The sequence below is a fragment of the Zosterops lateralis genome (assembly GCF_965231275.1).
Source record: "Zosterops lateralis genome assembly, chromosome: 14".
Lineage (NCBI taxonomy): Eukaryota > Metazoa > Chordata > Aves > Passeriformes > Zosteropidae > Zosterops > Zosterops lateralis.
The window spans coordinates 4,336,218-4,363,698 of NC_139774.1; the positions used below are offsets into that span (position 1 = coordinate 4,336,218).

Consider the following 27,481-nt stretch of genomic DNA (forward strand, 5'->3'; position numbering starts at 1 on the left):
TATTTCTCATTGCTCTGCGTCACCCTGGCAATGTGCCGAGCACGAGGAATGGGGAGAAACACAATTAGTTTGCTGCATTTCAGGCCAGATCTGAGCATCCATCTGTTGGTACACACAGGTCTCCCAGGCAGTAGTGGAGGTGTACTTTTTAAGGTAGAAAATTACTTGTGTTTCGGTAATGAATAAATTGTTGACATAAGCTAAGAGTCACGAGACAGGAATGGGTTGTGTTGCCAGGTATTCCCTGTAAGAGTGGAGTGCCCTGGAGTGCTGATGCCATGACCACTGTGGGAAGTGACCAGAGGGGTGCTGGCTGGAGGTCAGGAAGGGCCAAGCCACAGAGAAGAACCCTCCTTTAGCCATGCCTGCTGTGCCACAGGGGTGCTGGGCTGGGAGAAGCCACCATCCACCTCTCTGTGGGCTCATTCCCTGCTGACAGCTGCTGGCAGTAGGAGCAGCAGGCATGAAGCCCAGCCTGAGGTGGGCAGCAGGGTCAGCCAGGTCCTGGCAGCACCCATGGGGGCTGTGCAGTGCTGAGGAAGCTGCTGGGGGCTGCTGGGGTCAGCACTCCTGGCTGGCAGCACAGGTACCCCCTGTCCCCAGCACTCACCCTGTGATCAGAAAGCTATTAAGAAATGGGGAGGTGTTTCTGGGAGTGTTTTTGTGTGGATTGCTGCTCTTTTTTGGTATAAATTTGCTGTTTCAGCTTCTGAAGTTCACCATTTGCAGGGTTCACACTTCCAGGGTTAACGTTATCTGACACATGCCAAAAATCTGGCTCTCAAAAAAATCTGACACCTGCCAAAAACTGGTCCAGCAAGCCTTGTGCAGCAGGGGGCTGAGCACACACACTGCCTGCTGTTCCCATCCCTCCTCCACCTCATCCTGCTTCCCTCAGTGCTCCTGGGAAAAGGCAGGACCTGGAGCTGGTGGAAGGAATGTTTGTGTGGGAAGGGAGCTTGGCTTCTCTGGTGAATAAATCATATAGGATCCGTTTTGTGCATTAAACTAAGTTTTATGGAAGGCAGACACAAAGGAGAGGCCCTGCTAGTGGCTCGGGAGGTTTTTCCTGTGGTGCCTGAGAGCCTCTGGCACTGCAGCCTGGGCACCACTGGTAAGTCTCAGCCTACTTCAGAGACCTGAAGCACCTGGAGCAGGATTGGTGCTGCCCACCCTGGTTTCAGCTCTCCAGGGCTCTGACACTGCAGACTTTGCTGCTGTTTCCATGTTCCTCCAGGAGCAGGGAGTTTGTGGGGGGCAGGTCTGTGGTGGGTGCACAGAGGGTCTTGTGTGAAGAGGCTGGTGCTCTTGTGCTGCACAGCAGCTTCCCACTTTCCTGCCCAGTTCTGAACTCTCACACAGGAATGAGGATCTTCTTGAAATGTGACCTCTTTTTTTCAGTTTTACTCCCCATATTTGGTATTTGTTTGTCCCTTCTTTCACAAAGCAGCCCAGTAATCAGATGACATCCCTGACTCATGCTACCCATGATGAGGCCTTTCTACTTGTTAGAAAAAGCCTATTGATTTAATTTCTGTATCATTATTCAGCTAATATGGAATATGTCGCTGATGGTGGTGCATGAAATCAAACTGAGTTGACCAAAAAGAGTGAAATATTAAATAAACCTTGCCAAAGGGTGGGGAGGAGGTGGAGGTCAATGTGCAGGAAGGGTACAGGGTGCCCTGTCTGCTGCTCCATCTCTCTGATCTGTGTGCCCCTGGCTTCTGGGGAATGTTGGCAAGGCCACCTGAGCTGGTCAAACAGCAGTACTGGTCTCTGCTGGGGACACTGGTTGAAAGCCATGTCACATATGGCCCAAGCTGCACACCAAACATGGTCCCTGTCACCTCCACACCTCAGCCTGAGCAATGAGCACACACTCTCATACCTGCTCACACATACATGCAACACTCACTGTTACACCTAAATACAGGTTTAGGTGCACAGAGGCACCTCAAGAGTGTGTAACAAAGCAAACCTGTCTGAGCTGGCTGTGTGAGCTGTGGGAAAGGCCTGTCAGGCACAGCTTTCCCTGGGCTCTGGGGTAACTTGCCACTAGATGTCACAGTGTGCTTGGGTTTGTGGGGATGAGGAGAGCCACCTGTTCTGGGGACCCCCAACCAACCCACTCTGGGCAGGGCAAAACTGCTCCCTAAAGTCCCTTTGCTGGACCAAAGCACACAGATAGCATCTTTCTCTCTGTTCTTGCCTTCTAGAGCATTTTGGAAACACTTCTGGCTTTCATGTGGCACTCAGCAAAGTCTGAGAGACCAACAGGTGACTGGAGAGGTTCGCCTGGTGCCAGCCCATGGGGGTGACCCTGGTGGGACCCCTGCCCTGGGAGGTGTCCAGTGGCCCTGCTCCCACTGCAGAAAATGTTAAACTGATTACTGTTAAACATCAGGTGATGCAGCAGGAGCTCACTGTCTGTGTCCCACAGCTCTTGCTCTAAGAGGGGACAAGTTTTACCACTCCACCAGCACAAGGCAAAGGAACAGGCACTCATGCAGCTGCCTGGGGCTGACCTCTGCCTAAACCATCCCCATGGATATTTATAGGCACACAGGAAACCATGCCGGACCCTGCACTTCCTCTCCCATCCAAGCTGAATCTTTAATCAGCTCAGCAGCCCAGGCAGCATTAACAGTGTGTGTTTTCCCACTGAGCACTGTGCTGAGCAGGGGTAGGATGTGCACGTGGGCAGCTTTGGGCAGGCTGGTGATGGGATAGGCAAGTCATCTTCTGAACTTGTTACAGCTCTGTAAAAAACTTGGTGTATTGTTAAAAGACTAGGAGTATATATGAGTGTGAAGCATTTGCTGACTAACTAAAGCAATTACAGCATTTAAACCTCCTGTTTGAAGTGGTTTTTGTACAGACCCAGGCTGCTGAGGCCACCCCACCCAGGCAGCTCTTGGGTGAAGTGTAGCTGTTGAATTAATGATGGCATCACTCTGTGCCTTTCATTTACCACCAAAATCAAACACAGCTTTCCCAGTCTAAGACTAAACAAACTACACAGCCAGGGATGTGCAGTGGGAAGCTTTCCTTGTGTTCTCTCTGATCCTGACACCAGGCTCTGCCCAGCCTGAGTGAGATATTGTACTCTGGATGCTGGTCCAGCCTGGAGAGCAGCTCCTTGTGTGCAGAGATGTTGGGTGGATACAAACAGGCAGTGAGTGAGGGGAAGCAGGGCTGTGCTCTGTGTGTGCAAAGGGGAGCCACTGCCTGCACCCCTGAACCTGGAGGAGTGTAAACAGCAGCTATGAGTGACCTGGCTGTCACACTGTGCTGCCCAGGCACCCAGCAGTGTGTGCTCCTGCCACAGACAGGATGGATGGGCTGTCGCTGTGAGCCACTCGCTGCTATTAATCGTCACCACATAAATCTTCCTGACCAACAACACATTATTGCTTTCCTTTGTCTGGAATTGCCTTTCCCCCCTTCTTTGGCACCAGTCCAGAACATCTACAGATCTTACTTAGCCACAGTTAGTGACTGTGCCTTAATATCAGGAGTCTCCTGAAATACTCCATGTGCTGCTTTTTCCTTAGAGAATGAGAGCTGAGCACGCTGTCGTTGCCATCCCCCTGCAGCAGCCAACACAGCAGAAGGTGCTTGAGCATAGCTGGGAGAAGAAGGATTTGCTGTGCTGGGGGGCTGGAGCCTGGTTCCAGCTCTGGGGAAGTGGTGCAGCCTCACAGCATTCCATAAAAACATGGCCACAACCTGGCTCCTGCTCCAGGCAGCCACTGCCAGGTGAGGCCACCTGCCCAAGCTCCAAAAACAGCCCAGAGTCCTCCTTCCTGTGCCACAGGAGGGTGGCATTACAGATTCACTGCTGTAGGATAGAGCTGGGACTTGGAACAGCAACTCTTTGAGAAAAAACCCCAACATTAAAAAAGAATTAACATAAATCTAATTTTCTGCAGTTATCACCAATCTCGGATTAATTCTGCAGCATGACCAAACTGCTGCAAGGCCCCACACTGGTATGTTAAATATGCCCCACTGCATGTATTGAATGTGATTTCCAGGCTGAGGGCTTCTGGAGGAGAGTGCAGATAAGGGTGTGCTCGAGGCAGCTGCCCAAGAGCTCTGCAGGAGCAATCTGTGGGCACAGACACATGCAGGGCCCCAAGTTTCCTTTCACTTGTTGGGTTTTTTTTCACTCTTTTTCTGTCCTGTCACCCTCAGGTGTGTCAGCTTTTGATTTGCACCAGCCAAAGAGCTGGTTCTGGAGCCTGGCCATTAAATCTCTGCAAGGAGAACCCAGGGCAGCATGGGTTTAGCCCAGCCCTGGGGAAGTGGGGCTACAGGGTAGTTCCCTCACTGTCCCCCAGCCAGAGGGTTTGACAGAGGCTTTGGCATCTCTCCTCTCCTTCCCTGGGGCTATGTGGACACTCCTGGAATGAAGTGCATTAGCTTCTCCACCTCCTGAAGGCAGAACCAACTTTTTCCCATTTATCCTACTCCCCTGTTGGCTGGGAATGCAGCACAGGCTCCTGCTGCATTCCCCATGGTGGAGTGCAGTGCCCCAGAGCTGGGATGTGCCAGTGCCAGGGAACTCTGCACTGCCAGCAGGAAGGAAATTACCCCCTCATTGCTTCTGGGCTCTGCTTCAGAGCTGCCCAACTCAGCATCAGTCATGTGCAGGGAGTTTGTCTGTCCAAAGCCTCAGTGTGTAATGTCTGTTGAGGGCAGCACAGCTCTCCCAAGGAGAGGAGCTGGATCCTGGCAGTGGGCAGAGCTCTCAGGCCCCCATCCCAGCACCTCAAAATTGTCCCTGGGTCCTGCAGTGGGGCTGGGCTGGATGCACCTGCTGCATCCCAATGGCAGGGGACAGCAAGCACAGATCTGAATCCTGGGGTGTAGAGCTTGTCCAGCTCAGGGAAAGAGAAATTCCTCCCTGGGGCTCTTGCTGGAAGCACCTGGAGGCAGGATTGGGATGGCTCTGCCCCAGGGGCTGCACTTCCCCAGCTGAGGTGCAGTGGTGATGGATGCCCCACACCCTGCAGGTCTCCAAGTGGGAAAACCCCTCAAGCCATTCTGTTCCCAAGGAAAGTGCACAGGAGAGGAGCTGCCCAGTATCAGGCCAGGCCTGAAGTAAATATCTGGCTCAACATCAAACCATTTGAATCAATGGGCATTTTCCCCTTTTGGGGGATGTCCAGCTGACCAGAACAGGGATCCATCTGCAGTGAGCTGGCCTTGGGGGCCAGCAGGGTGTGAATAGGAAGGACTTTCCTGGGATCCCAAGACTGCTGAGCCTTTCAAGGCAACCCATGAGTGCACACAAGCAGAGCCCATGAGCATCCCAAGGTGTGGGATCCGCCCTCAGCTTGTCCTGGAGTCGCTGCAGCAGCTGGCACAGGAGGGATGTGCTGCTGCCAGGAGCAGGGAGCACACGATGTTCAGGAAGGAGAGGTCAGGTCTCTTCCTGTTTAGATGTTTTCAAAAAAAAATACTTAAGCTTTTTAGTGGAAAAATGACTGAGGGAACCATCCAAATTAGGAAACAGGAAATACTGCACTAGCAATAAATATAATTTTGACAGCTGAAATGAGAGGCAAGTGGTTGCCAGGTGGGGCTGGTAAAGATGCTGCTGGTGGGGAAGATCAGCAGCCACGGGGCAGGTTCTCACTGGGACACACCCACCCAGCAGGGCCATGCCAGAGCCAAGTCTTCAGTATCTCTCACCTCAGGATCTCCCAGCACACTGCCAACAGTCAGCAAGATGTGTCCTTCAAGTGGAGGACTCCTCACATTTCCAGCAGTGGATATACTGAAAACTAGGGCAGTAAAATCAGAATTTTTATAGAGTATAAATAGCAGCAGGCTTCCCCGTGCCAGGTTACCTGTGTGATATTTGCTGCTCAAATCCAATATCAGCCCTGCTCTTGACTCTCTCTCCCCTCCAGCAAATCACTGAAGCTCCCCAAGCCCCTTTCTAGCCATATGTTAAGTTGATGTAATGCTGCTTCGAAGTCTGTGCAATTACTCAATACCTCCTGCATCTGATGGCAAGTAATATGCCCTCAGGGCTTTGCTTCAGTTTTGCCCATTGATTTGCTGTGTGACCTTGAGCACCACATCAAATCTACTTTCAATATTCAAAGGAATTTTGCTCATTTATGCCCATGATCATGCTACCCAAACTCTCACTCGGCTCTCAACTTTCCAAGCAGTATCTGCTTGTTATTTATTGCAAAATTTAAGGGTAGAAGCTAACCTAAAATACAAAAAGGATCTGGGGGCCTATGTTCCATTCAAATTCACCTCAAGCAAGTTTCAATGGAGCTTGAAGAGCCTCAGAAACGTAGATACTTCTGAAAATGTCACCCTGGCTGTACCTGCAGGCTCTGACATTCCATAGACACCCGAATCACTCAGGCAGCTCCCCTTGCTGATCCAGCCTGATGGCTGCAGAGCTGGCAGAGCATTCAATATGCACATATTTAATGTCTGCTGTGCTGGAGGGGGAGGACGCCTCAAAGTGAAAGCTGCCGTGCATCCAAATGTGCTCTTCAAAGCTGAGACTGGTCTCCTCAACCTCGAGCTGAGCAGTAACTGCTACCCCTGGCTGCTGGGGCACACTTGGGAGGGGCTGTGGGGTGCTGCTTTATTCCTTGCTCTGTGCATGGGAGAGATGGGCTGAGGGATCAAGGACTGGGGTCTGTTTGCAGACAGGTCTGCTGGAAAAATGAGCAGCCAAAGGAGAAGTGTGGGCAGAGCTGATCCTGTCGCTGGGGTTGATCCCTGACTCTGATGGTTCAAGGTTCTGAGAGTTTTGTCTGGTGCATGTTTGTATGAGGAGCAAGTGTGGTTTTCCCTTTACCTTTGCTGGAAGATGGCTGTGGAACAGCATGGTCAAGAAGCAAAGCTGCTTTCTGAGTATTTTAAGAACTTTTGCCTCAGTTTTCTGTGGATGTTGATTAAGAGTAAATGAGACTTGGAAAAACAGCCAGTATGGATTTTACCCTGGGACCATTCTGGGAATAAGCACACAAAAATAACCCTTTCCTAAAAATGTTCTTTATAGCCCCACCCTTCAGGAATGATGTTCCCTGCAATGACCCCAGCCTGGAGACAGCACTGGCAGACCAGGGCTGAACTTCAGCTCTAGTTCACACTCAGCAGCTCCTTTTTACAGTGCAAACAGCCCTCTGGAGCCAGAGGTGATTTGTGGAGGAACCATGTACCAGAGTGAGTGAGGACTGCAGGGTCTGGCTGCCTGTCCCCCAGCCCAGTGACAGCCATGGACCGGGGACAGGACACTGGAGTGACAGCAGCAGCAGGATTTGCTCCCCACCTGCTGCTCCTCCCTGTTCCTGCAGTGCAGAGAAGTTAAACTGCACCACAGGGAGCAGGTAATGTCAGCACACCTGAACACAGGAGTTCTGCTGTGCAAACCAGTTCTTGGAACCTATGAAGTGCTTTGTGCTCCTTGCCTTGTGAAACAACACTGAAATGGTGTGATGTGTAATTTCTACAAAGGCTCCAGCTCCTACACACGAGCCTCAAACCACTGAAACAGTCACCCTACACCAGTGAAGATAAGGGCAGTGATAGACTTGAATGCTTTAAACAAGTAGAGCTACAGACCTCAGCTGTGCTCTGATTATTTTCTTTGAATTTGCTTCCTTTCCACTGCTTTTTTTATATGGAGACATAAATAATCTTAAATTCCAGATCACCCATGGGTCCAAAATTTAGCTGTAACAGGGACTTCTGCCAACTTTTACAAAAGGATTTTGCTAACATGAAAGAAAATAACTCATACATAATAAACACTCCTCCTGACCCACGTTATCCTTGTGCATTTAAGGTCAACCATCTCTGAAAGGAGGGAAGAAAAAAAAAAAAAAAGATAAAGGAGATGCAGAAAGTCAGCTGCAACAACAAACTAAACCCCTGCATGAAGGTCCTCCTATCAGGCCTGTTCACAGCTGCCACTACATTTTTTCCTTGGCCTGAATAATGTAAATACTGGGCTGGGGGGTGCTTTCCTTTACGCTGGTGTAAATCTGGGCTGGAGCTCCAGCCCTGACCTGGCCATGCACACACTTTTTCCCTGGCAGCCCTGCCCAGGGTAAGGGACCTGCTTCCTCAGAGGAGCTCCTTCCTTTGATGCTCGCTGCTGTGTTGAATAAAGGGCTAAATTCCTCTTGTTTCTTGAAATAAACTTGCAAAGCCCTTGACCTTCCTGAGCTGGAAGAATATGTTTACAGATTGTTTAATTCCATTTGTGTCTTCCTGAGCTTGTGAGAGGGACAGCAGTGTGGTTAAGGGAAGAGGAGCTGTGCTGTGTGACCGGCCTCTTTTGATATCAGAGACAAGACACTGATGAATCCCATCCACTCTGAAGGGTACAGCCATTCCCATTACTTTTTGGAGGAGAAAGGAAGGGAATTATTTACTGGAATCCCCTGTAATTTTGCTTTATATAAAGTTCATGAGACAGCAGTGTAATCTTTTGTGTTTTGTTATCTATTATCACTGCATCTTCCAGGACACTGGTGCTTGTGGACTTCTAGAGAAATATCAGCAGGTAATTCTGCAGCAGCAGCTCTTTTCTAGTGTTACACCATCTAAACACATGTCCTCCACACTTTGATTGCTGCCTGAAGTCAGGGGAGCCAGGAGAAACAAACTTTATCACCAGCCAAGAGTCAAAGCACAAGGAGAGGAGGTTACTGACATACCTAAATTAAAGTGTAGAGCTTTATTTAAAGGCTGTAGAAGCTGGAAAAAAGCTCTTAAAGACAGAAACCATCTTTTCTCCGAGGCCTGGGAGGCACTGGGAGGCCTCATGGGTGTCATCACCAGGTACTTGTAATAATGTCACTATTTCTAGAAGTCTTGGCACAAGCAGCAGGAGAGGAATTGTGATGGGTAGCTGACTGAGGATAATGGATAGTAGGATGAAATTGAGAGGAAAAACTTAATTGGAATTAACTAGCTGAGAAAAGCCTCTTGATCTGTCAGACAGTGAAATTGCCTCCCAGGAGCAATGGTATAGTCTCAACCACGTGGGCATTTAAAGCCAGTCTAATGTCTATGATTCCCTGAGTTAACTGGAGTATCTCAATAATTGGAACTGACACAAAGATTTATCTTCTTTGATTGACTAGCTTTCATAGAGCCTCATCTCTTTGTGGTGCTGCATGGAGCTTTCAGGGCAGCTGTTTGCACTTAAACTGCCAGGAGCTGACAATGTGTATCCATTTCAGCTCTTCAAATGTGTTCTTTGAAAAAACACTTAAATGGCTGGAATAGACAGTACTAATCAGTCTGCAGGAAAATGGAGCATCCTCACCTGGGGCTCAGTGCTATCCATCTCCCTGTGCCAGTGCTGGGCCATCCTGCAGCAGCAGTGACATTTGGGTGCATTACTGCCAAGCACCCAATCAGCCTGAAAAATTGGGCTGATTTGGCTGAGGCAATAAAAGGGGAAGGTGTTTTGCCAAATGTAGAAAAACAAATGGTTGGTGTTTCAGCAGTTGCAGCAGGGTAGGATTAATCACAGTAAGATGATGGGAATGATCTCCCACGCTCATTTTTCCTGATTTCAGAAGAGACAATGTGTGGCTGGCCTGAAGCATGAGATCTGCAAGGGCTTTTGTATTTGGATTTGCCCATTCATTCACCTGCTGTATGACCTTGTGCATATCTCCTCTCTGGCTTTGCCTTCTGTACGTTTATACCCATAGAAAAGGGCACATCCAACTCTCTGGCCTTGGCTGGGAGCTGGGGTCCTACTTTGTGTGTAGTGGCAGCATGTTGGAAAGGCTCTTTGGAATCCTTTCACTTCTCTGCCACTGACAGACAGAGGGATGGTGTCTTCTCTGCCAAAGAGATTCAGATCTTACTGAGATAGCCTTGTACTATGCAAAATATTAGGTCAAGATGTTTTACAGAAAGTGAGAAATTGCTTTTCTGCAGGGCACAACTTACAGGTGTTTCCATGTGGTGGCATCCTAATATTGACAGGAAAATGTGCTTTTTTCTTGGTCCTTCTAAAGCCTTTTACACGGGGAATGCCTACTTGACTTGTCACCTTGCCTTCTCCCATTCAGCAGAGCTCTTCAGAGGAACACCTCCCCCTGTATTTTGGTCTTTTCTGGAGTGTGCAGGTACAACCTGGGGCACCAAAATGCCTCTTTTGCTATCAGAATATATGGAAATACTAACTCCCAAGCTGATTAGTGTGTGGATTTACAAACTTGGGATAACCACATCAAGCTGGACATGAGAGAGGAATAAACTGTTGCTGCCAGAGATGAAATCCACTTGGCCTATTGGCTGGTGGCAGCACCAGAACCAGCTTCAGGTCACAGCTTGCGGCTGCCACTCCATGGCTGTGAGGCTGCAGAGCTCTGAGTCACCGCTGCCTCCCCAGCCCAGAGCCACAGCCTGTCCCAGTACAGCAGCCTGCAGGCATGCATTTATTTCCCAGGAGAGTTACACAACCTCCCTCTGCAGGCAGAGAAGCCTGAGCAGCACTGCTGCCTCTCCTGCAGGTTTCCTTTAAGCTCCAGCACAAAGACACAACTTCACTCTCCCTCCAGTGTCTGCCCCACCTGGAAGAATGGCGTTCTGTGCCCTGAGATTTTAATGCTTCACACTGACTGAAGTCCTGCTCTGCCATTAAACCTTCCACGTCACCAAACCTTTCAAGTTCTCAGTGCTCAGCTGGCTCCTCCACTGGCCATAGCCACCACTGCCTAAATGACCTAGTTAGGGTAATTAATGTAAATTAAATATGCCCATGTTTTCCCTGGAATGCTGTCAGGCATATGAGGATAATATTCGGATTTACTTTTTTAAGGGTAACTGGTTATAAAGGGGCTTTCATCCCATTGGAACATTGTTTTTCACACTACTCTTTCTTCTTCTATGAAAAATTTAGATTAAATATAGTTATACAAAATAGGGAGAAAAGAAACTGAAAATTTTAAGTGAAAATTAAGGAGGCAGTTGATAGTAAATAGTTATTTAAAGAGTGTGGGGGGAAAAAAGGAGAAAAGGAAAAGAGTAAAAGTACACTTAGAGAAATGGGCTTTGGGTAACACATGTAAAGCTAAAACTGATGGGTACCACTTACTACACTTTTCTATTAAGCTTCTTCATTCACTCTGTTGTTTTTAGAGTCTCCTCAGGAGATCATCTGTTCTGCTGAGCTGGACTGTGTCTGCATGTGGGCTCGGGTTATCAAATAAAACCCTTTTCTCAGAGAGCAAACCCCTTCCAGCCCAGGAGGGCCCCAGTGGAGCAGCTGGGGCTGGGCAGGGTGTGACACAGAGCCCTTGAGCTGACCCACATGGACCAAATCCAGCCCTGGTGGCCACCCAAGTGTCCTGGGGAATGGCCTGCTGTTCAAACACTCCATGGTGGGAGCACTGAGCATCCTTTTTCTTTGCTGACCTCTCTGCTACTGCCCCACCATCCCCAGGCTGGTTTCCCACACCTGTTCTCCTTCAAAAAGTCCTTGAAGAGTGCTGGCCTGAAGGTGCCAGCTTGTCTTACAAGCCACAAATCCTACTGCTTTCTCATGTTGTGCAAGAGTGCAAGCAAATATTAGTTGTAAAATGATTCAGTCTTTATGAAACCCAGCTAGACCGTTTGGCTTTTAATGGCCCCAGCCCCGAATTACACGTCTGGACTAGACACAGTGCAGAGATTAATTTCCTTTAATTTGTTCCAGAGTAACTCACAATTTAATTTAACTGAGCAGTTCCTTGTTCTCTTATTCTGGAATGATGGATTGTGAAATGCACTCCTTTAAATTAATCCAGACACTTGATTTTTGTCAGCAGAGTAATCTTTCTCAGCGGTATGCTAAGTATGCTTTTAAAAGGTATGGTGAATATGAATGATATGCACTTGGTTGATGATTTAAGTGTTTACACTTTCCAATCCTTGCAGAAAAAACAAATACAGCTTAGCTGCATTTTGTTTTATAACCTTTCAGAAGTGATCATTCAAATAACATCAAAAGGACTTAAATGGATTTCTAAATTTGATGGTACATGCGAGGGCAACTCCCTTCTCATCAGAGAACCAGGATTTTGAAATGGGGCTGAGCAAAGCTTAGACTGTTTCTGATTGCAGGGCTTCCATAGATCATCCACAAAGATTTCTATTGGAGCCATTAATGGTAAAATATTTCATGTGAGTGCTGTCACTGCTTATGCTGGCCTGATGTTGCAACAGAGCAGTGTCCTTTCCTTTTTTTTTTTCCTTTCCCTTTTGCCATTTTTACTTCTTAAAGATGAAGTGGAGCATTTGTGGAGAGGAGCAGAGGCCGTGTATGAATATTTGTTTTTCTATACTGCCTCCTTTAGAAGAATTGCAAAAACTTATAGTGAAGTTGAGTAAGTGATATTGATGCAAACCAACCCATCAGGTCCTGTCAGCCCAGGCACTCCCTCACTCTCTATTATCAGAGGTAAGGACTATCTGAATGCCACAGTAGAAACTGCACAGCGTTCCTGTGTCCAGCTGGAACCTGACAACAATAGTTATTCTTAAATGTGGGGAGACAAGGCAAAGCCTCCTGTCACAGAAATATGTGGCAGCGCTTTGTAGGCAAAGGTAAAGGTCCCTAAACTTAGCAACACATGAACTGCAGCACGCACCTACCCATCCATTTTCAGAGGGTTTATACCCACAGAAAAGGCACATCCAACTCTCTGGCCTTGGCTGGGAGCTGGGGTCCTACTTTGTGTGTAGTGGCAGCATGTTGGAAAGGCTCTTTGGAATCCTTTCACTTCTCTGCCACTGACAGACAGAGGGATGGTGTCTTCTCTGCCAAAGAGATTCAGATCTTACTGAGATAGCCTTGTACTATGCAAAATATTAGGTCAAGATGTTTTATAGAAAGTGAGAAATTGCTTTTCTGCAGGGCACAACTTACAGGTGTTTCCATGTGCTGGCATCCTAATATTGACAGGAAAATGTGCTTTTTTCTTGGTCCTTCTAAGGCCTTTTACATAGGGAATGCATATTTGACTTGTCACCTTGCCCATGTAGCTAAAATGTACCTTGTTCCTTCCAAACCTCACTCTGCTCCAGCCTGTGACATTCCTCCCAAGTAATGTTGGGGATACTTGGTGAGCAAAAGAAATGCCTGTGTGTTTGCTACTAGTCTGACTGAGTCACCACTGCTGAAAGAAGAAGGCGAAAATTTGCAATGAGCTTCATATTCCTTGCCAGCAGCCCTCTCTCAAGACAATGCTGTGATGACCTGTCAGCTCCACATCTTCTAATAACCTGTACAGCCAAGCCATCCAAGGAAAAATGGTTTGGCTCAAAGAAGGGGCTGTGTTATGCCTGGACACGTGTAAGAATGGCTGCAGACTCCCATCACACTGGCACCAAGCTTTGCCCCAGTCTCAGGCAAGGACTGAGTGCTGCTGAAATCTGAAGTGAGCTAAAGCACATCAATGTCTTTTGATGTGAAGTGCTTTTATGAGCAGGTTGTATTGGTTTTGGGTGCTTCAGTGTCAGGATTTCTATTTTGAACATCTTAGCAGCAATCTTCTTCAAATTCAGAATGTGTGAAATACTCTTCTGTTGAGTTCTGAAAGTCTGTTACAGCCAAGTGGTAAAATAACTGATGCAAAGCCTTTCAGGTCTTAAACTCAAGCTTTACTGGCCTTGCTCCTTTTACAAAACAGAAATTGATTACTAAATTGGTTTACAGTATTGCTTGGATAGCGAATGCCTTTACACCCATCACCTGGTAGTGGAGATCTTGTGGAGATGTTATGGAAGATACAGCCATGTATCCTAAATTTAAATTAAATTACAACTAAAATTCAACTGGCTTTTTTATTCACACTGCTGTGTGGCAGGAGCAGTTGCTGAGTTAGTCTCGAGACTTGGGCTCACAGCCTTTCTCAGCAAAGCTCTCTCAGCCAGAATGGTGCTGTCAGCTCCTGTAACAGCAGATCTGCAAGTGCCTGGGAGACGTCACAGAGATGAAAGGACCAAAAATTGGATATTGATGTCTTCAGCAGTGACTTTAGGTTCTTTGTTATCCCCTCCAATTAAATCACAAGTAAGCCATGACTAAGGCTGGGTGTCTCAGACAGTCACACTGTGCATACCCAGCCTGTATCTCTCACCAGGTGCTGAAAGCTCGGCACAGCTTGCCAGGGGCTGTGCATGAGCTGGTGTGAGCTGCAGGCCACTCAACACTGCTGCAGGGCTGTGCTCAATGTGGGCCAGCCAGCTCGGGTACTCTTGACATTCCTGGATGTCTTCTAAACATGTAATGCTGATAGAAATGTTGTTTAAATATTTGTGAGTTATTTAAAAATAGTGCGTCAAATAAGCAGCCTGGTGACGCCCGGCAGATCCGCGGCTGGGACGAATGCCTCGGTGGAGAAGGAGGAGGTCAGCGCGAGTTATGTACACAACTCTGCCTCTGACGAGAGACACGCTGCCTCCACACAGCACAGAGCCTGCTGGAAAGCCCCCGTGCATGGGCTCCTGAGCAGGGACTGCAGTGGTGCTCAGTGGCTGCAGTGGGTCCCCATGCTCTGGCCTCCAGCAGCTCCATGGCTGGGCCAGGAGGGGCTGCCTGGGCTTTGGCCATGCCCTGGTTCCTACCAGCTGGCACAGTTGGGTGTCAGAAATGGGAAGCAGAAATTCTTTCTGGGACCTGGAGGATAAGAAAACTGACCCAGCATCCCCATCCCATTCTGAGCTAGGCTCTCTTGATAGTTCGTTCCCCTGCTTGGTGCCCATCTGTACATTTAGAGAACTACATTTCAGGAAGAGGGAATTAATTTTTCCGTCCAACTGTGATGGAGCTCTTTCAGCAGTTTCTTCTCAGTATTATCAGACAGAGCATCTTAGGTCAGTACAGGTGGGTGCTGGACAGAGGGGAAATCAATTCCTGTGACAGACAAGAAAGCTGGACACTATTTATTTAGTTAAATATTTATTTCCAGAGCTCTAATATATTTTAAAATATTTTAAAAGCTGATTTCATATGTCAACTGTATTCTCTTCTTTCAGTAAACAATTATCATGCAGAGAATAAAACAAGCTCCCAGGCATTGCTGAGATACATTGTAGTCTATTAAGAAGGCTAAGCCTCCTATAGCATATGAATCTGGTTTTATGTTGCCTTTAAATTGATTTGACATCAATTCCAGGCCTATTGTAAAAATGACATACATGATTAAAGCAACACTGTCATCTTTCCAAGGTATTTCCTATTTTTCAGTTGCTGCAAAAGAAATTATTTTTGAAACACTCAGAATATTGACCTGTTTCTTGGCTCTTGTCACAATCCATGGAATGGCTGCAAGGGGAGCTCCTCTGTAGTTCCCGACTAGACAGCACATCTTGCATGTTCAGAAAATGGATTTGAAAGTTGCTACTGCAATTTTACACTTTGCCTTACAGATTCTGATCTGCAGTTTCCTTCTTTTTTTCCTCTTCATTGGTTCCTTTATTCTTGTTCCCTTTGACATCTTCTTCTCATTTGAAGTGCCAAAGTGAAAAGCCAAAATGAGTCTCAGTTTCTCTGAGGTCCAGATATGAGCTGTGCTCCTTTTCAGATAAAAATGCTACATATACTTGAAGAATCTATTGAGGCTATTTATCAAAATCTTTTTGCTGTTATTTCTCCCAAACAACAATTGCATTTCCAGAAGTTTACCACTGGCCTAACATTAGTGATTCAAATGAAAAGCTTAAGCATCTGTCATAGAAATGAGCACATATTAAAAGAAACCCACAGAAATAAAACAGCATTGTTTTCTGGGAGGGTCTCAAAGATTTCAAGGGATTATTTGATGATGATAAATTTGAGCCAGGAAAAGAGCAAGGGGCCTCAACTGTATGATAAAATCAGTCCATAATCTATAATGATTGATCTGGTTCAAATGCACCACCATTATTTTTTCCTTCTCTGTTATTGTCACGTTCCTGGAAACAGATTGGTTAATACTTGATAAATACCTTTGGAAATAGTTTCAGGTTATGGGGGATGCAAACTGGTCAAGGTCACTGTGATGTTAGTTGCTCATACCAAACAGAACTGTAGGTGAGATCTCCTGGTCTCCAATTATTCATCTGGACAGAATTATGGCTTCCCAAATGCTTGAAAATAATGAAGCAAGGATATGACCATGGCCAGACTGGAGAATGCAAGACAGTGTTTGTTAAATCTATTTAATCATTATTCTATCAAAACCTAATTACCTTTCAGATTTTACTATTAATATTCAATTTCACCAATAAAATTGCCAAAATTTCCAAAGTTTATACATTCTAGTGCTTCTTATATATGTGAGTCACCATACCTTGCTCTTTTATAATAAAACACTCCATGTTCCTTTGCATCCCATTGCTCACACTGGTGGCAATACCACACCACTGGTAATAACTCAGGACCACCAGTTCCCGAGCTCTGACATTTAGATGTTTTTATTTCTCTGGCATCTATTTAGCTGAAAAGCAAGGAGTTCTTGAAAACAATGACAAGCAAACCTGTTCTCAGGGGATTTCCAGACCTGACTGCAGGCACAGATAAAGTCAGGACAGTCTTTGCTCTGATATTTCACTTGCCTGATGCTGTTCCTGAGCTGTTAATACATATTGTTAGAAACAGAAACTGTCTTTTCATGCACAAAATCAATCTGCTAAAATTAGGAGGTACTGGCTTTGGCTGATTGGCAAAACATTGACCTGTCCAGCTGCTTTGATTTCTTGCTGGAATGAGCACCCACAGGGCCTTTGAAGAACCCTCTGTCCAACCACTTTTTTCAACAGCTGAGATATAATGAAGATGGGAGGAATGGTGAGTACAAGGTAGAGTTCTGCTTTTCTGGTCAGGCAAGAAACTGCTGTTTTTCAAGAACCATGACTGAAAGAGGATACGGAGTTTGGATACAGATCCCATTTCACTCAGTCTTGGTTCACAGCAGTGTCACAGCAGTGTCTGCTCTCCAGAGGAAAGGGTTGAGCTGTCAGTCAGTGTCACATCACCCCCTTAGCCAGGGATGGCACACCGAGGTCTCTTGAGGAATTTTCCTCTGTGACACCATTTCCCTACAAACCAGACTCAAACCCTGGTGAAATGGTGGGATTGCATAGGGGGAGGGCTCCTGTCTGTGCCAAGGCACTTGGCTCACACTGCACTGGCTGGAGAAAGGAGCAGCTCACTGTGGGTTTGTGAACAACTTCACAGCTACTCATGTCAGAGGGACACAGCAGCACAGAAGTGATTCCTGTTGGTTATTTTATGCAAGGAGTTTTACTTCTCAAGTGTCAAAGTGTTGTTTCTAGAATGGATCACTCATCCATGCCACTGGTAAGACACAGAGTGGGCAGTCTGGGTTTATTTATTTAAACAGCTGGAAGTGTCCTGGTGAGTTTGTTCTCTTTCTGTGCTGCTGAACTGACAGTCACCCCGAGCAGGAATGAACTCCCCTGGGTGTGCCTGGCCTGCAGACCCCCTTTGGAAGACCAAGGACTTCACTGACTGTAGATGGTGTCCCAGTGTTGAACAGAGGGGAGCTGCTCCTGTCCCTCACTTCTCCCTCTGTGTAAAATATCCATGTTGAACACTATCAATGAGGGAGTGTGGAACTTCCATCCAGGCCACCACAGGCAGGCAGTGGGCAGAGGGCTGGGAAACAAGGCTCTGTGAATCCAAGCCAGATAAAATCTGTGGCTTCTTATGTGGGAGCAGATCAAAGAAGATGCTTTTCTTTTCCTTACAGTTCCACACATATTACATAGAGGAACTTCATATGTTTTGTGATGTCCTGTCCACTCCCATGTGTTTGTCTGGCTCTCCCACATCATGTAATGTCCTTAGCAATGACCACCACTGTCCAAGGCAGGGCACTGTGTTCACTAATGCCTGGGACACATGCTGGTTATACAGTAACTTAGTCTTTTGGATTTCTTCCTCACATGAAAACCCTCAAGAGTTTCCTTCTAAGGAACATTAGTCTCAAAAATTTACTCTGGAGAGTAGCAGATTCTAGCCAGAATGCTTTGCTTAAAGAAACATTTTGTCATTTCTGAAATGATGTTACTTTGATTAAAAAAACAAGCATTGCTGACAGTGCTTCTGTGTGTAAGAGTCATCTATTCCTAAATATCTCAGGTCCAAATTTAAGCAGGTGCAATCTAAAAGCTTCCTCAGGACCATTCAAACAGCTTATTCATTCCACTCTGAAGGGCCTGCTCTTGCTGGAGCATAAATAAACCTAGCCCAAGTTCTGCTATGATTCTAGAAATGCATTTTAATAACAGACATGACAAAACCTTTTAGAGACAATACTGGGAGTAGAAAACATAAGAGATTACAAGCAACATTATTTTTTCCTGCAACCTATGCAGAACTGGTTTTTTAAGCTTCAGTAGTTAGATGTTGACTTTAACTGGAACTTTTTTGCAGTGTGTTTTCAATCCAGTTATATTTATCCAAAGCCTTGGCTACATTTTGGAAGAAAGAACTGAAATGAAGCCTCCAAGGCTGAGTTATCGATCAAGTACTTTCCCTCCTTGGGAAGGTCTAGTTGTGAGCACAGATTTTGCTCTGTGCCTCAAGAAGCCTGGCCAAGGCTCTATAGGTTAAAGCTTTCATGTAGAGACTTCAGAAGTGTCAGTGGCTCTGCCTTCAATGTCACCTTTGCTTTGAAGTGGCTCTTGAGATAGGAGAAGTTAAGTGATTGAGAAAATCAAAGTGCTTACTCTGCTCGTTTTTCTTGACTAGCAGAGGCTCAGAGCTGTGATTTTGCTGTGGGTATTCTGTTCCCTGCACTAAACTCCTCCATGCTCTGTTCCTAGACATGAACATTGGACTTAGATTTCCAGCTCCATGCACCCACTACATTTCTCCTGTGCTTTTTCGTGTTAAACACTCTCTGTGAAGCTATGAAACAAGAAGTTATGGTTTTTGTTGCTACATTCTCTCACCCACGTTTTAGGAACATCAACAGTTCTGAAAGAATTCTTCAATTTGTTTAGTCTAATCCTAAAGGTTCCTGAGAAAATCCCTGGAATTCACCATGATAGCATAGTATCTGTATCCTCTGTAAAAAATGCTTAACTTTTAACAACAGAAGGCAAAAGCTAAATTACAGCTTGAGACTTGACCTGCTCTAATGAGAAACAGATTACACAATTTTAATGGAAGTTGGGGCATCAGAATTTAAAAGAGGGAAGATTAAACCAATTGACACCTGCTGGCTGAGGCAACATTGTGTTGTTTTCCAGGAGCAAAAATTCCATAATATTTCCTTTCGTAACAACATGGAGTAGTTGTGATTATCATAGGAGCAGGTAAACAGCCATATAAATAGACTGACTTCTCAGGGAGACAGGAATAACAAGGACTTTTACATTTCCATTTTAAAAAAGGGTTTGTCTTTGAATCTCAGTTCTGTTATCTGGTATTAGAAGGGAAATTCTCTCTGGGTTTTATTTTGCAGAGATTTCCAGAAGAGGTAAGGGAGGGTAGGGTATGGGTAATTCCCTGCCATTTTGTGTTGTTGTGACCTTTTAAATTGAAGGCTGAATTTAGAAAGGAAGATATAAAAATTAGAATTAATGATGACCTGATCCTGTTAGGGACCAAAATCCATAGAAGCATTTTTTTAGGGTTCAGTTCTGTGAAAGTAAACTTGGAAATGGAATATGCTTTATCTGCTGCAGGTTTCTCTGGAATGTCCCAGTGAAAGCAGCCAAGCAAAGTTCATTGGGAGGTGGAGAAAATAACATGAAAACCATTTGAAAGTTTTTAATCATGTTTTAAGATTTTGATGGTGAAGCCTGGAAAATCAGATCTAAATGGTTTTGAATTACTACAGGGGGACAAACCAAGAGAATGGTTTCCTGTAATTCAAGAACCTTTTGAATGACTTGGACCCAAACCATTTTATCTTGACTTTCAGGGGAAAAAAATTGCTGTTAATTTCAGGGGCCCACTGAATGTGCTTATTTTCTCATATTTCTGTTCTGCACAGCTGCTTTCTGACAGGAAGACCAGAGTGGTAACAAGAAGTTATAATATGATGGGTTTATGTTTTGACTTCACCTCAACAGCACCTCAGTATATCCAAGAGTCTATATATAACAATATTATTTCCTCTTTTAAAAAGGGTTAAAGACTTTATTCAGCTTACTCTTGTCACAAGAGAGGAAAAACAGTGACACAGTCTGTGTTTCTGCTTGTACATCTTTCTCCCTGCAATACACGTACGTACAGTTTGTCTAACTTCTCTTGCATCATAGATGATAAAGTTTCAGTCTTTGTCCCTGGAAAAATACTTTCCAACCAATGGATTTCCCTCTCAGGAATTTTTGGTTTTGTTGACCTATCTTTTTCCCTTAATTTCATCTAATTATTTTCAATTTTAAATCTTTTTCTAGTGAGCTTACTAATTTTCTTCTTTCTAACTGACAGTTATTCCCCACCACCTTTAACATCCTCCTCTTTTAATTGTCTCAATGTATTGCCTATATTTTGTTCTGCATTTTTCCTCCCAGTTGGTCTAACTTGTTAATTAATCATTTGGCTTCTCTTTGAACAACTTGTTTCCATAGAAAAATCTTTCTTGATGCCTCCTGGTATAGTCACAGCTGAAGTTATGTTCCTTGATCTCCTATGTTAACTCCAGATCATCAGAGAAGGAAACAGAAAACAATTACTTTGGGATCCTACCAAGAGAAAGTTAGGAATGAAACATCACTCAGCTTTAATTCATGAAAAGTGTTGAGGGAGGTGGTAAAAAGGAGAGAGGGGAAGAAAGAAGTGAGGTGATCTCTTGTAAACATATGGAAATATTCCAGTGACAGAGATTAAAATATGCAGGGGGCTTGGCTTTAATGGGAAGTGAGTCCATTGCTTGGCACTGTGACTGTCTGAAACAACTTTGGTGATTTGGGGCTCTGCAGAGTTTTGGTTAAGCGTGAGTGAGGGATTTAACAGCAGCAGGCTCATTTCTAAAAACAATTAATTTTGGTCACGCAGTACTTTGTGAAGTTGTTTAAAATGACTCACTCTGGGATTGTTTTCACCACATTTGAGTGATGTGGAATGTGGCTGGGTTGGAGCTGCTGTGGGCAGAATCCCTGCATGTGCTGACTGCAGTCAGGGGTTTGGCCAAAGCTTGGAAAGAAGCCTGTTAGAAAGGTTCTGAGAGCCTTCAGCAAGGGTAAGTGGTTCCAGAAAACAGGAAATCAAGCAACAATGACCATTTGGGGAGAATGATCCCATTTTCCAGGTGCCAATCCCAAACAGTGGCATAAGCTTTGAGGCTCTAGTGATGTTATTGTGTGATCCTTGGTGAGCTGCAGAGCTGGGAACTGAAAAAAAGCCCAGGTGAGCAGAAAACATTTTCTTCTTGTCTTTCTCTCTGGCTTGGGAACCTCCACCAGCATCCCCACAGTCATCAGCCAGGCAGCTGAATATGGAGGGTTTGTGAAAATACCCAAATGCCCCTTCTGAAGCTGAGACATCCTTATTGCAGACTCCCTTGACTCCAGCCTGTGAGCCTCCTGTGTGTGGGTTGGACCTCCTCTAGTGAGAGGCAGATGGAGGATTCCCTGGGTCTGTTGTCCTATAGGATACATAAAATGATCAAAATGGAGGAATGTCATTCCTTCCTGGAAAACCTGCAGAAATTCTTCACTGAATGCTGTGTTGTACTGAAGGAGTTCACCCCTAAGGTTCTGTGTGGGTCTTCCCATGACTGGCAACCCACACAGCACTAGGGAGCTTGATGGTAGTTTGTTGTTAAAGAGAAAGAAAATGAACATTTTAGGGTTATGCACTGTCATATCTTAGGAAATGCCCAAAGGAAAATGGGTGGGAAAGAGAAACTGCATGCTCTGGTTGGAGCATTTCTGTGGGATGGGAACAGCCTTGTGATGTTATCCCCAGATTTAAATGATACATTCTGTCTCCCTAATCCAAGCACATAGCTGCAAATTTAATCAGAGAAGGGTGTGTACTTTTTATATGGCTTTGGGTGGGTCTGACAAAAAGCATTTTCTTAGGTAATCATAGCTAATGCCATATATCACAGTACCCTAATTTCTTTTGTATTGTGCCACCCAGGGCCAATATGAAACATCTTTTTCATTGTGCCATACAAATGGTCCATTTAGGAAGCTGTTGCACAAAAACAAATCATAGGTCTGTGCAAATTTTGCATTTGGTTGTTATATAGAAAACAAGTGATAATGAAATGCACCCATAAATTATAACTTCATTAGGGTATAATCTTCCTAAATGAGATTGGGAAAAAGAAGATTTCTTCCTCTAATTTTAATTAAAATTTTTGCTTATCCACTTCATTCAAATTCTTATTTTTCCTGCTATGTTTTAGGCTCCAAACTCTAAGAGCCTAAATACTGCAAGAAGTTGTTCTACAGAAATTTAGAGCCTGGTCTGAGTTCCTGGAATGGTTCACAGAGTCTGAATTATCTTTCAGTCTCTAAATTAACACAGCATTCCACCCTTCCACCTGCCCTATTGACTGGACTGTCTGACAGTCCAACAGATATAAAATTATTAGGGATTTAAAGTTAACCTCTAGAGAAATAATTTTAAACTTTTGATATGCTCTTCTGAGAGCAGCCCTACATGCCACTCTGTACCTGCTGATGATTGTTCAGGGTGCAAAGACTGACCATGTTTTTTTATTACATTTTGTACCACGTCATTAAAAGCAGAAAGTCAAATCATAGCAGCAATGAACTACAGCAAAAACAGAGAGTCTCTTGCAAAGGTTGAAAAAGATGCTAATATAATTTTAGCACCCAGATTTCATTGCTCAGCTCCATCTGAGCTTTTCAGACCACAAACCCTTTTTAGTCTAGACTGAGTCCATATAAGCAAAATAAAATTCACCATGAAAACCACAGTGGTGAGGGACCTCACTGCAAAACAACACAGCAGAACACCGTGAGGCTGGTCACACTCGGTAGCAGGGATGAGAGGTCGGTGTGTCAGGATGAATCCCAGCTCTGCTCTGTTCCTCCTGTGCTGCTGGGCACAGCACCGCCTGTGCAGGGTGCAGCGTTGGTCCATTTTTATTGTGCAGGGTAGAGGTAGCACAGTTCTGTGTATTTGGAAACAAACAGGGAGGAAGGGAGGAAGGGAGGAAGGGAGGGAGGAAGGAAGGAAGGAAGGAAGGAAGGAAGGAAGGAAGGAAGGAAGGAAGGAAGGAAGGAAGGAAGGAAGGAAGGAAGGAAGGAAGGAAGGAAGGAAAAGAAAGAAAAAGAAAGAAAGAAAGAAAGAAAGAAAGAAAGAAAGAAAGAAAGAAAGAAAGAAAGAAAGAAAGAAAGAAAGAAAGAAAGAAAGAAAGAAAGAAAGAAAGAAAGAAAGAAAGAAAGAAAGAAAGAAAGAAAGAAAGAAAGAAAGAAAGAAAGAAAGAAAGAAAGAAAGAAAGAAAGAAAGAAAGAAGCTGATTTTGTAAAACTTTGAGGAATGGCGTTGGCAAAACATTTTAAAACGTGGAGGTAAGGCAGCGAGGGAACCGGGGGGTGTCGATTTGCCTTCATCTGAACGAGTGCGGGGCACTGGTGCGGGATAGCGGCTCTGAACAGCCGGGGGACACCGGGCGGGGACAGGCAGGGACACCCGGCAGGGACAGGCAGGGACGGGCAGGTAGCGAGGATGCTGCTCCTGGGGCCGGGCGGGGCTCTCGGGCCGGGGCGGGCACGGGCAGGGCCGGGGAGGGGCGGCCCCGCCGGAGAGGAGCCGAGCGGAGCGGCCGCAGCGGCCGGGAGCGTGCACGGGCTGATGGCATCCCCGGGTGAGGATCCAGTGCGTGCAGTGGTAGGTGACATCCCCGGGTGAGGATCCAGGGGATGCAGTGGTAGGTGACATCCCCGGGTGAGGATCCAGTGGGTTCTGGGGCAGGTGACATCCCCGGGTGAGGATCCAGGGGGTGCAGTGGTAGGTGACATCCCCGGGTGAGGATCCAGGTGAGTGCTGTGTTTCCTACCACTGCTCTGTTGGTGTGACAGCAGCTCTCCAGCTGTCGACACTTTGGATCGTGCTTTTCCAGTAGCTGCTGCATTTGCTGACTTGGATGCACTTGGAATTCCAGGTAGATTCTCTGACTTTGTTGCATATCTTTGAATAGCAGCAAGCTCCATTAGGGTAGAGTGACTCAGTAAAAGATTGTCCACTGCCCTGGGCTCAGCAGGCTCAGCACAGCACAGCCTTAGCAGGGCCAATAATCCAGCTTGCTTTTAATTACTAGTCAGTTCTGTTGGGTTAAACTGAGTTCCTTACGTGTAGGTTGAATCTGTATCACACACTGTGGTGTTATTGGCATTTTGTATAATTAAAGAAAACTTAAGTGCTACGCAATGAACGAGCACAGACAGTTCACTGGTTTTGGGGTTTGTTGCTTCTGTGCTATAGGTTTATTGATATTGGCTCTAGTGGCAGCAAGCAGTACCTTCCCTGCTACAATTCCTCCCAGGAATCTTGCATCAAGTGTTTCTCAATCGTGTACAAGGGTCTTGTGAAAAAACATCCATAAGGAGCTTCTGCGTCAGAGAAATGTGGGATCTGTTCCCACTTCACAGCCAGCAGGGCTGAAGCACAGTGAAGCAACATATCTGGGATTAGATTGCAGGGAGATAAATCCCCCCTCTCACCCCACTTACTTGGATAAGGATTTTCCAGTGTGGATTGGAAATTAGAGAGCTACACTCTCATTTCTCCTAAAGTTGATGTGAATTAGGTACCTACTTTCCTGGAGTGCTTTGAAATTCCCATAGAACTTCATGTAGTGTTCACAAACACTGCCTTCTCTAACATACTTAGAAGCAATTAAAAGATCAGCCAGCACTGACAAGCCAGTTAATATGATCTCCAAAGAAAATGTCTTTAAACTTGTCTAGGTCCCAGGAGCCAACAGGGGAGGCAAATGACAAGGACTTGAGTAAAGACCTTACTATCAGCTTGGGAGTCCTGGTAATCAGCTTGGGAGCTGATGCCAAGGAGCTGGATAAAGATGCAGTTGAGGTTGCCACAAAGTTCTGGGATACATTGCAGTTCCCAGCTGTGATAACTGAAGAGTTGGCTGCAGTTCCAAAGCACCAGCATGATAGTAAAGTAGGAATGAAAGGACAAATATCTTGGCCTTTTCATTTTCCAGACATTTATGTTCACTATCTGCATGGAGCCTAAATTATCCTGGCTAAATTCCAAGCTATAATCTCTTTTCCCCCCTCTTCCTCGAGTGGTTCAGTAAAGTACAATTAAGCTTTGATATTTTGCATTGCACGAGGGAAAACAGAATAAACATTTCCACTTATTTATGATCCATCTTAGCTCTTGGAGAGTTTGACAGTTTTACAAGTCCCTGACTGCTTATCTTGGTCAGTGCAAACACCCTACTTTGAAAGCATTGCATCTGAGCCTTCAGCATGGAGTAGACATCATGTTCCAACTCTCCTTTTAAGTGAAAAGATATAGTGTAAATAAAATAAGTTATTAAAAATCCTGTCACAGGTAAAATGCAGTTCTGAACATCATCCAGAAATCAGAGTTCTAGCACAGCAATTGCATTTTTCACAGGTTGTGTGTGTAAAATGAAATGCCTCATTAGCAGCTGTAAGTCACAGGGAAGTCACATCAGTTCTTACAGCCCTAGGAAGAGGCAGAAACCAGAAAGATTTGATGGGAAACTCATCACTTGATGCTCAAACGGAACCTGAAAAACCCTTGTCTCTTCCACCACTGCCAGCACAACCAGGCATGACAGGACCCAAGTCAGTGTGTGAAGGACCTGCCAGTTCACAGCCCTGGGCTCGGGAGCTGTAGGAAAAATCTGTGGCAGAGTTTGATATGTGGCTGCCAAGCAACACAGGGCTCCAGCTCCTGGGAGCCTGGGGGAATGGCAGCCTGGGATGGCAGTGACAAGAGCAGGCAGCAGCATCCCCCTGTGAGGCACTGCTGGCCCTGCTGTGGCACATCGGGCAGGTTGTGAGGCGGGGACCCTGGGCACCTGCTTTTCTGTGGCTGTTGTGTAGCATTACTGCCATTTAGAGATGAAAAAAACCCAACAGGTCTTCCTGTATAATGACTGAGGTTGGGAAAGAGCAAAATCCTTTGGAATTTTTTGTTTCATTACAGACTGGTGCAATGTGCAGTCAAAGGGAGGAGTCAGTCCTACCCTCTGTTCTGTTCTACTGGTATGTTGAGAAATCCTTCCTTTGCCACAAGCACCACATTTGCATCCTACAGAAAAGGGGACCAGGAGGGTCCTGCAGTAACTAATGCAGGAGTGCTGGAAGCGGCAAGAAAATCTCTCCAACTGTTCTTCTTTCTGCCACGGTTTTGGAAGGCGTTCAGACTTAAATCCCTTTAATTAATGAAGTGCTGATCACCATGTGATTCCTACCTGTTGAAACTGGAAAACTATTTTGGATGGAGATAGACATAATACATGGGTTTTAGAAACCTGTTTAAAAATTGCTTTGAAATAGGCCTGCAATGAGACACCTCTGTGAAAAGCAATATATTTAGGTAGAGGTTTCACAGCACGCTGAGCTCCCTGGCCTGGGCAGGCAGCTGCATGTTCCACAACCTTCCCTGCATGGACCCACCACTGCCCTTGTCCTGCCACTGGAGCCTATCAGAACATGTGGTAGCCAATTCAGAAAGCAAAACTTCATAAATCTCATCTTGCCAAACAAAAGTGACTCATTTCCTGCCCGTTTGGCTGGCATCAGCTCGGGGTGTCAGTGAGGAGGTGGAGGAACTCACAGTTGGGGAATGGAAGAGGTCTCTGCTTTGGCAGCAGATAACACACACTGATCCTGGCAGCAAGGCTCACTGAGCTGCTGCTTTCAAATAGAAATTGATATTCTCCCATTTTATTTAGAGTATTTTAAAATGTAAACTACAGTTTGATGTTCTTCTTTAGCTGAAGTCTGTGATCACCTCACAGTAAGGCTGACTGGCCTGTTGGATAAACAGCTGTCACTGGTTTTGGTTGTGCCTCTGCCTCGTTGGTAGGAAAATGCTGCTTCTTATGAGGAAAATGTCTCAGAGACAATGCCCAAATCTCAGCACAGATGTCTTTTCTTTATTGCAAACAATCTGGTTAACACTGCTGTTCACTCTGACAGGGATTTAATTCACACTGTGGCATCTGGTTTCCAAGTTCCTGAGGAGTGTGGGCCCTGCAGTGTGCAGACAGGCCAGTGCTCAGATGGGGACACAGCTTTTCAGCCTCTGAAGGCTGTTTGCAGGGGGACTGGGCTGAGTCTGAGCACAGAATGTACCTGTGGGGCACAGCACAGCCAAGGGTGGCACAGCCTGTGTACCCTGCTCTGTGTTTGTCATAAATATCTGGTAGTAACCTACCACCCCTAGCCTGTGGGGAAATAGCTGCCTTGGCATGGAAGAGTTGCTGGCAGCCTCTAAACTGGGAATATTAAGCTTTGCAGATTTTTTTCCCCTTTTTTT

At 45.7% G+C, this 27,481-nt stretch overlaps 1 protein-coding gene across 5 annotated transcripts in view; it reads left to right on the top strand.

Annotated features, from left to right (window-relative positions):
* Positions 1–27,481, top strand: part of LOC310915172 (rho GTPase-activating protein 7-like) — a 50,616-nt gene that overhangs the window by 5,907 nt on the left and 17,228 nt on the right. The window contains exon 1 of one of the 5 annotated variants that reach the window (XM_083871853.1): positions 23,767–23,804. The exons of the other annotated variants lie outside the window; for them this stretch is intronic. Within the exon in view, the coding sequence (XP_083727979.1) occupies positions 23,792–23,804 (13 nt within the window). The 5' untranslated portion in view covers positions 23,767–23,791. Of the gene's footprint in view, positions 1–23,766; positions 23,805–27,481 lie in introns of those variants that run through there. 5 annotated transcript variants of the gene reach the window in all.